This window comes from Ostrinia furnacalis, unplaced genomic scaffold (genome assembly GCF_004193835.3).
Source record: "Ostrinia furnacalis isolate ACB-3 unplaced genomic scaffold, ASM419383v2 OfSCF0780, whole genome shotgun sequence".
Classification (NCBI taxonomy): Eukaryota; Metazoa; Arthropoda; class Insecta; order Lepidoptera; family Crambidae; genus Ostrinia; species Ostrinia furnacalis.
Window position 1 is genome coordinate 240,396 of NW_021131019.1, and position 10,231 is coordinate 250,626.

Here is a 10,231-nt window from a genome sequence, read left to right on the forward strand (position 1 = left end):
GTCCAGTGCTGGGAGGAAGTCAAACAGGTATCACGACTGTTTCCTTGGTCTATAATTGTCATATAAGGGAATAACCTTCACTGCAGCCGCGAATAGATAAGGAAAATGAAAAGCTGATCTATGTGGACGTTTGCATCGAGTTAGTGAGATGGCACTGATGGGCATTGTCCATTAGAAATCAGAGTAGTAGGGCCGTGATTGCCTTGACAATTAAATCAACACTGCCGTGGATTAATGGATACCTAACATCATTAAATGGTCACATTATCTTAAACGACGTCATGTTCTGGGCAATGACTTGACAATTTTTTTTAGGTTTTAGTTACTAGAAGGTTCCGAGTCCGACGATACCTTTGCAGCCTCTACCGTCACTTGCAAAATACTCAGCGTGATTGCTTTGAACTTGTTAATGATATACAGATAGTATATTTGCTACTATGATAGTAATCTTTCCTTTGTTTCCTATATGCTAGAAACTTCTGGAACGTGTATTATCATCTCTATCAGCAGCTGCGTGCTAAAAGCAGATGAGGTGCCTAAACATTTATTCTGGATTTTAGTAATGATACTAAGCTACTTACTACCCGCCAGGGGTGTGATGGTCTCGCCTTCGTGGTGGAACTTCTTCAATATGTATAGATAGACACCTCTATCAGCTGCTGGAACTTACGAGCTATTTTTTTCTGGTTTTGTTAATTATTCTAAGCTACTTACTGCCCGCCAGGGGTGTAATGGCCTTCTCGCCTTCGTGCTGGAACATCTGCAGCGTGGCCACCGTCGCCTTCAGCTGCTCGTATTCGCGCGCCATTTGCTTCTGGACCTGGTGGAAGAACAACATTTTAAACTTAGATTTTTGGGACAGAGAAGTTCTCGAGTGGCGACGTAGTGGGGGCAGGTCTACCACCAGGTAGACCGACGATCTGGTGAAGGTAGCGGGAATAATCTGGATACGGGCAATGCAGGACCCAAAATCATTCGCGGAGGTCTTTGTCCAGCAGCAAACGAACGAAAGAAACTTCGACTTATTTTACATTCTACCTATTAAAATATGGCCCAAAATTCGCTGATAAACGAAATCTTCCGGAACATAGATTAGTAGTAGATAAAACATTGAAGTAGTGTAAGAAAAACAACAACGTATCTAGTTCTATCAGTAATCGGGTGCTAAATATACCATTACACTCATTACACCGGTAATAAAAACCTAAAGATCTCTATAATCACGTTAATGCTTAAATTAATGATCGTAGTAATGGTGTTACTTCACGCCTTTCTCACTCTTATGGGAGATGCTTTTTATGTGCTTTTTGCTTAGCAAGTATATCTATATCAAGCGAGAAATTTTCTAAGACTATCGCTGTCTCTGCAGGTTGTTGTATAAGGGAAAGAGATAAATAGAACTGATTATCGAGTGCGTTTTCCAGGGTACACTCCTGTCTTTTGTTTTTTAAGCGGCATTGGTTTGTTCCGTTAAACGCGGTGAAAATGTTTGCATAGTTGTATTACAAAACCCATTAATAATTCAAAGCGTGTGGTATGCGCTAGTTTGGGAAAACGTGCAGAGGCGTAATAATTTACATGGTTCATTTAAACTTTACAGAACTGCTATCTCATTCGAGTCTAGACGTACTAAAATTCTATGCGAATGTATAACTGTGTTTTATATGTATCTAAGCTGCTAAACCATTTTTGATGAATCTTGGTACTTAAAGAGGTAGATTAGATCATTTACAGAGATGTACTTACGATACCAAAAGATACCATTTGTCTCAAGGTATTGCAACTATTGCAAGGTATGAATAAATAGAAAATACGTCACGTCTATCTTTGGGAGGGATATAAACATTATCATAATGCACCTTTTGATATAAAAATAAGCGATTTAAAATAGATTTTACGACCGTGTTTTGATCGCGTGATAACAATTTATAACAAGTTGAAATGCAGCTAGTTATTTTATAAAATGTTTACTATTTTACAAAGTTTGTAAACAAAGTTACTGGCGCCAGTTTGTCAAGTTGGTCAACTAGTTTGCGACTAGTACGCCTACTCTTATATCCGGTCACTTTTCCTTTTTAAGATCTCATAAATTGATGTTAATGTCAACATAATACCAAAAGTTGTGAGTTTATAGACCATGCTTAACTCAGATCTTCATAATATCATATATCTTAGTCAGATAGAGGTTGATTCATTTAAAGTTGTAGAAGAATACAAAAATCACAATACACGTACCTATTATAAAAACGTCACTCTTTATGAATCTACTGTGTGATATAAAAAAAATATAGGCATAAATCTATACTTAACTAACTTTAAGCTTTGTTTCATAATAAGAGAATGAAGAAAAACTGACCTGAGTTTAATCATCTCTGCTACGTTTAATTAAACGTTAACAACATTTTAACTTTCAATTTTAGAGATGCATCAGCAGCACATTCACAATAACTAGGAATCAATTCTACCAGATGGTTTTCAAGTCCATAAAAACTGCACTAATCTAAAATGTAAATTGATACGTCACGGATACAGTGCTTGATGCAAGCACAAAAGTGAAATTCCGATCTCTCACACCGATTAGCACACAATGTTCTCGGATAAACAATAAAAATGTTAAGCACTTCCCACACAAATATCAAAATCGGTTGAGTAATCCGCGTCGGGACATAACATTCCGATTTTCACCTAATTCTGAGTACTAAACGCCCTGACCCCGTTTTGTAAGGTATCACAGTCTCACACTGAGGCCGTTTGCTTGTAGGAAGGTTGTAATTAAGAAAACTACCCACATTCCTACCGAATATTGTGCTACATTTACTAAAGTTTGTACAATGTGCTTTATCGGCTGAAAAATAGGGTGTATTATGGCGTGAGAATCCCAGCATAAAGAGTTTAGAATTCACCCCAAATGCGTCATTAGTTAAGCCGATATTTTTGCTATTGAGGTAAGTTCAACGAACTAGGTCTACCTCAAAGCGACCGCCCAGAGAGAAGACCTAGATCCGTACTCCGCATAGGGTTGCCAGGTGTCCGGCTTTAGCCGGACATGTTTGGCTTTTTACGGTCTTGTCCGGACAAATATTGGCTTGTCCGACCTGTCCGGCTTTTTATGTGGCTGCTGCGCCAAGCGAAAGTCGAACTACAGAATAATATCAAGCGCACGCATCAGGATGTAGGAGGAAGCAACCGATGATGATAGTACTCACACGTGAGCTATGACACTAATTGCTTTAAGTGACATGTCCGGTCCAATGAAGCACAGAGTCCGGCTTTTGTGTTTTTCGACCTGGCAACCCTATCTCCGCACAGAATACACTTAAGCTGCCTGATTCATTACAAGATAAGTTATCTTACAAAACAATTAACAGAATCACCGCACTATAATCTAGATATTGCGAGAGTATAATGGTGTTATTGTTGAGTTTTACACTATTAAGAGAAGACACAATACAAACAACCCTTGAGTAAGTCTGATAAATTGAAATACTCATGTATAGACTCATGTTAATAAAGCCATTTAGATAGCTAATTATAATTGAGTCGTTATCAGCAAGATTGCACGAATGTTATTTTTATCCAAAAGCAATGTTTGCATTGGTGACACGTGAATAGGCAAAGAAATACGTTTCGATAGTCCGTCATTGTTTGAAACCCTTTCCATAAGCTTACACTAAACACATTGTAACATCAAACTGTGGTTAAAGGAAACTGACCAAAAAAAGGTGAAGTGGACAACGTACGTCTCCTGCACTGGAATGGTAACATATAAGCATGACAATATAAAAGGAACATGACGTATCGACAATGCGATAGGACAAATGCTTGGCTGGCATCCAGTCACCGGAATAGAAGTGACCTAAACTCCGAAAGCCTGCCCGTTTCAGGAGGGCTACTCCAAAACGATGTTTACGTAATTTCGGGTCTACTGTCACTGTCGCTCATGCCAGCATCTCGCTTTGCATGAGAGGGATGACAAGTATGGCAACATTCGAAACTTCGGCTAACGTTTTTCAGAGTAGCCCCGCAGGACAATAAAGTGTTCATCACACGATCGTTAGGGGCCGATGAGTCTGAAGACTTTAGTATAGTCTTATGATGCGTCTCATTAAATCGAAACTTTACGATGCACGATGCGGGACTCTTGAACTACACTATTTATGACGTTCTTAGAGAGAAACATCAAATTGTTTTCTTGTTATCTTCTACAAATACATGCAGTTCGTTAGATTCAGTTATAAGGAGCCGATGCATGTTTCTGTTATTGTGAGGATCAATTAGCCAGTTAAAATACCTACAACTGAATACAATACTTAACGTTTATTTATAGCCGCGATAGCCGAACAGTGAATGGGTCGGACTGGCCGACTCAAGATCCAAGGAACGCGGGTTCGAATCCCACCGCCGCTCGACTATTGTGTTGACACAAGCTTATTTAGCTTAACACGAGGGGCTAACAGGACTATTAGTAATTTGTGCAATACAAATTGCGAATAATCTTTAAAAAAAATAAGAAAAAAAAAATAGTTAAAATATGATAGGTAGGTATATTTATTGTTTCTTTTCATGTAATAACTATTTTAGTAATTAATTGAAACATTATTTCAGTTCTTATAGAGGTGTGTAGATTTTTTCTATTAATGATTGTTGCATGAAAAAGTCTATTATGGCGAGGTAAGTTTTTCTAGAAGACTTGATTGCTTGTGTGAAAGAAATAGTGAAAGATATCTTTTAGATATCGATTTGTATTTCAAGTGGCTAATTGCACTATTCATTTGTCGTAAAGGAAAGTTGTATCAGAAACATTTCAACAAATAATAATAAAGCGACGGCCGGATGGCTCGATTTGTGATACAATGAGAGTCAGGCACATTTAATTCAATTCTAACGACAATAACGAGTCCGCAAGAATGGCAAGTTTAATTTATTTTTCCTGGTCCAGTTGGAAGGGTGAGTGGACGCATGAATGGCAGACCTGTCAAATTATTTTTACTGTCGTAACAAGTTATTGACGTCACGGATGAGTAGCTAGCCCATTCAAATAAGAACAATCGTGAAAAATACTTAAAATTAGATAACAGATCTACTTTGCGTGCTATAGGATTTCAGTTGTAATTTGTGATTGTATTTCTATTTCTATGCCCGTAATACTATTAGGTCAAACTAGTAAACTTTGCATTGGAACTGCTTGCGGTTCACAGTTTATTCTAGCTATGTAAATTGAAAAGAAAAATCGCATTGTAACGTTACGTCAACTCAAACAGCTAACGTAAGAGGCCCATTTATGGTAAGTTCCAAACCGGCAAGTATTGAAGCAAATCCCAAGTCAATATTATCTTTACGTTATTATCATGTTAATACCTTAATGCCTGTTGATGGAGCGATGAAACTAAACAAATATTCATATGCTTTATATAGACTTGCCCGACTCGTTAATCAACCCACTGTTTTAATAGCATACCACGCATATGTCGTATCAACGATCCGTTATGGAATCATCTTCTGGGGTAACTCCACGGATAGAGAAACAGTCTTCAGAGCACAAAAGAAATGTGTTCGAGCTCTCTGCAAATTGCGACCAACCGATAGTTGTCTACCACACTTTAGGTCATTGAAACTGCTGACTCTGCCGTGTATTTATATACAGGAAATCTGTCTTTTCGTTAAAAAGAACTTATCGTTATTTGAGACATTAAATAGTAAACGTCATAAAAACAAAATATGCTCGAAAACACATAAGACTGCTTTGTTCACGAAAAATGTCACGGGCATGGCACCACGTATTTTCAATAAGTTACCGGACAACATAAGGAATAAAGAAGAATTAATTTCCTTTAAAAATGCACTATTTCTTTTTCTGGTTGAGAAGGCATACTACTCCATTAACGAATTCCTCCTGGACAATTTAAGAATGTGATCATAAAATTTTTGCATGTAAAATTATAAAATGAACAGGTATTAGTATTAAGTAACCATTTATATGTATATTGCACGCCATCTGCTTGGCAAATTGTAGCTGAACAATTTTACGTTTAAATTTAAGATCCATCAATGTATGATATGTACCTACAATTGCAATAAACTAATTTGATTTNCCTCCAGACTCCATCCAGCTCAATGGTACCATAATATTGCATTTTCAACGTACTTACATAAGTATACCAAATTTCAATTGGTTGAGGAAAACTGCTTTTAAATTCAGTTGCAAGATTTATCCCATACTAACTAACAAGCGAAGTGCTTGTAAAAATGGTACGCATATCTTTTTTGCGACTATTTTTCTTAAAGTATTATACCATTTTGGAATCTTGGATAGTTGCGTCAACTTTATAAAAAACTTGCCGCAGTAGTGTTCATACTTTTTTTTTACAAAACGACGAGTCAAAGTGGAGTGAAAGTAAAAATCGTTCAAAATTTTAAGGAAATATCATATTTTGATTAACTTTTGTGTAAAAACTGCAAGGATTCTGGGGGTTTTAAGAATTGGGATGGACAGCAGCACTACTTAAGTTGCCGATACACACAAAAAAAACAGAAGTATTTGAAAAATTGTGGTCGTCGTAACGTAAAATATCATAAGGGGTGTCAATTTTCGACGAATTTCATAATTTATTGTGTAACTTAAAAAATAATTGAGATAGATTTTTTTTCTTATTTTTCCTAAAGCAGTCATGACTATGTCCACCCTGCGGCGCCGGCTTATCGTTGAATTTTGGGACACGTTGTATGTACCATCCTAGACTGCATCCCACTTAATAATCAGTGTGATTGTGGTCAAATATCTGCCTTGTTATGCATAAAACAAAAAAAAAAAATAGTTTACAGAGACTCCCAACTTCTTACTTCCAATATTAAAAAATCTTTTAAAATATATTTTATTTTGCTTCTAGGTACTTTATTATCATAATAATTCATATCATTACAGCAATCGATCAATATTACAATCAATTTGCATAATAAAATAATGTAATTTAATTATGTATGTTATGAAATAATTATAATGATTAAACTTTTTAAAGTTCTGTTATTAAATGCTTTTAATCTATAAGTAATGACAAACAGATTGTGAGTGAGAGATCCAAATTATTAACAAATAATATTAATTAGTGAATATCTACACAAAACATTTGTTTGTCTTATTGTTCATCTTAATTTTAATTAAAGAAAATGCTGAACTTTCCTGTTGTGTAAGTAAATATTAATCTGATTATTCACAAAGAAGGCATGAGTCATGGCTATCATTGGTGACTGGTATGAATATGATTCAAGAGATTTTTAATGCTTCAAAATGTTTTTTACAGTAGAATCTGATTATAACGAAGCTCAAGGAACCGATGATATTATAGCCTGACCAGGAACATAAAAACCCTCGCCATGTTGCGGAAAACTAATGGTACTAATTTCTTTTAATGGCAACAGTAACTGAAAACTTCATTGACATGTCACCTTGCATGTCAGTCTATTGCTGTCAAAGTGTAAACAAACTTTATTTTAAATGTGCGCAATTGATTTTGTGAATTAAATTGCTAAAATCTTTTTATAGTCGTGAAAGAAAAGTGGTTTACAATGTGTTAAAGTATTTGTCGAAGAGAAATACTAAGGGTTCGGACAATATTTTCATTGAATAATGTTTCCGACAAAGGTTGTCAAATTGACTGACATGTTTATCGCATAGTACAGTCCTGTACAGTCCACTATGAAAATTAGCTGTGGTTTGTTTCAACTACCTTTTTTAAAAAATTTTGTCACTTTCTAAGTGTTGAATTTTATGGAATTGGGAAAGAAGTACCGAGTTTGAAGCGTTCATGAGCAGACATTGCAGTTGAATATTCAAGTTCTGAATTTGATTATTGATGAATAATAAAATAAATCGTACTAGCTCGATTGATGGTTTCATTTAATTTATTTAAACCAGGTTACCTATAATAATATTTTTTCGTTCATTTATGAAAATAACAAATTAGCCCGTAATTCTGAATCCTGATACATAAAGTTAGTCTATTAATTTAACACAGGTACGACTGTACTCAGTGTTGCACTATCAAATGCAATTGACGCGCCTCTATGCCAGGGTTTTTATGTTCCTGGTCAGGCTATACATCGTATAATCCGGACGTTATATTAAAGATTTTTTTTATGTATTTTGAGAAATAACAAATCAACCAACCTAATCAAAAATATGTGTCACTAAAAGCGGTCGGTCGTTAATGCGACGTCGTACCAAACGGATTCTACTGTAATAGTATACTGTGAAAAACTGTAAATGAAACCTGTTTTGAGACAAATAAATACTTTCTATTCTATTCTATTTTTCTTTCGACAACACTATTGCTGAAGTAAGAAATCTATATACAGGGTGGAATTTTGTTATGCCACCTGGAGGGAAAGTACTCTTAATACTGCAGATATAAAATTTTACTTGAAGAAAACATTCCTTTATTTTTGAAAAGAAAGAGAACTGCATTCATAGATTTTCGAAAATTTTTGATAAAAATAATTTAAGATTTTATGGATTTCCTTTCATTTGATTTATCAAGTTTGTTAGAGAGATTTCATCTTTATACTTGACCCTAACGATCGATGCAATAAAAATACAGGGTGTAATTTTTAACAGATTTAAGTTGGTTCGATTCCTGGGTGTGGCAAGCAAATTTTTGGAAATCTTTGAATGCAGTTCTATTTCTTTTAAAAAATAATAAAGGAATGTTTTCTTTGAGATTTTTTTTCTATTTTCAATATTAAGAGTACATTCCCTCCAGGTGGCATTACAAAATTCCACCCTGTATAAATAAAAATGAATTGATGTTTGTTAGTCTGATTAAAACTCGAGAACGGCTGGGCCGATTGAGCTGATTTCGGTTTTAAAATGTTTGTCGTAGTCCAGGGTAGGTCTAAACGGTGAGCAAATACGCGCTCGATATTGTTTTTCTGTGACAGACAAAATTCCACGCGGGCGAAGCCATGGGCGGAAATCTAGTTATTAATATTTTGTATCAAGCATAAAATGTATGTGTAGTTTATTCGGGGGAAAACTTGATATACGGCATAAAACAAGTGAACTTATTATTATTGCATTTAATTAACATTATTAGAACATATTGTTAAGATTATCAACACATACCAATTGGTTGTTACTGAATTAATAATAATATACTTTATTTTTTGACATAAAAATGTAATTAAAGAAAATTTATAGCTGGCATTGAAAATATTAGTTAACAGTAGTATGTTAACTGCAATTCAATAAATAATAATGAATTAAGTATGAAATTAAATGATGATCAATTCATACAAAGCAAGTTTCTTTTCACACAAATATCAAGTTTAATGGGCAATAATTTTGTAAGAATTCACTTTTCTCGAAGTGACAGTACTGTTGGAACAGCGATTATAATTTTGGAAAATAATTGTCACTTTCTTATAATGAAAATATAGTGCAATAAATTGAGAAAAATATTCAGCTAATATTACACCTGTTAAGTTTGTAAATGTAGTAATAACCAAACTGTCCCATGGGCAATCTCATCTGTGCGGGTGGCCTTCCGTCTGCCTCCAAAGGCGATACTAATTACCACTGTTATCATAAAAGGAAATGTCACTATTCAAGGTAAGCAACTGGAATTGAAACATTGGAAAATGGAAAACGTAGTGATATGCTCGTAATACTCACCAATTGCCACTTGGACTTCCGCGTGGGGTCTGCGATGGTAATCAACAGCCTGTGGATCATCTGCACCGTCCCTTCGTAATACACGAGCGCTGACTCGTAGTTCCCCATCAGAGCCATTTCCCGGGCCAACTTCGTATTCTCGCATATTTCTCCAACAGAAACTGCCATTATTGTCATTCCCGCTGCGTACATGTAACAATTCCTCCGTGAAAATTTTACGGTTCTTCTACAAAACCTCTGAATTCACCGTGAACTATCGACACGAGATCCCAGTGTACCACTTCGCATTTTTACTACACAACCCTCCAGTCTTTCATAGTATTTAAGCGATATTCACATCATAATTTACAACTGTATGTTTTTGTCATAGATTTCCTTTCTCATGGTTGTTTGAAATTTATAAAATGAGGACCATATTTTTGGAGACAAAACAAACTTATCAATTTCGTTCGACAATCCACAATCACAAATTGCAGGTCAAGTCAACTTAACTGCCAACCTGCCAAACGTTTCAACCAATCGCAAGTGAGCTTATTGAGCTTGGTATTATTGTTATGTTGGTAG

General features: G+C 35.3%; 1 protein-coding gene across 1 annotated transcript in view; it reads right to left on the bottom strand.

The window, feature by feature from the left end:
- Positions 1 to 10,167, bottom strand: part of Kat60 (katanin p60) — a 144,645-nt gene extending 134,478 nt beyond the window's left edge. The window contains exons 1-2 of the mRNA XM_028300666.1: positions 9,668 to 10,167; positions 715 to 820 (exon numbers count right to left, since the gene is read on the bottom strand). Of these exons, the coding sequence (XP_028156467.1) occupies positions 715 to 820; positions 9,668 to 9,859 (298 nt within the window). The 5' untranslated portion in view covers positions 9,860 to 10,167. The remainder of the gene's footprint in view (positions 1 to 714; positions 821 to 9,667) is intronic.
- Positions 10,168 to 10,231: the final 64 nt, after the last annotated feature.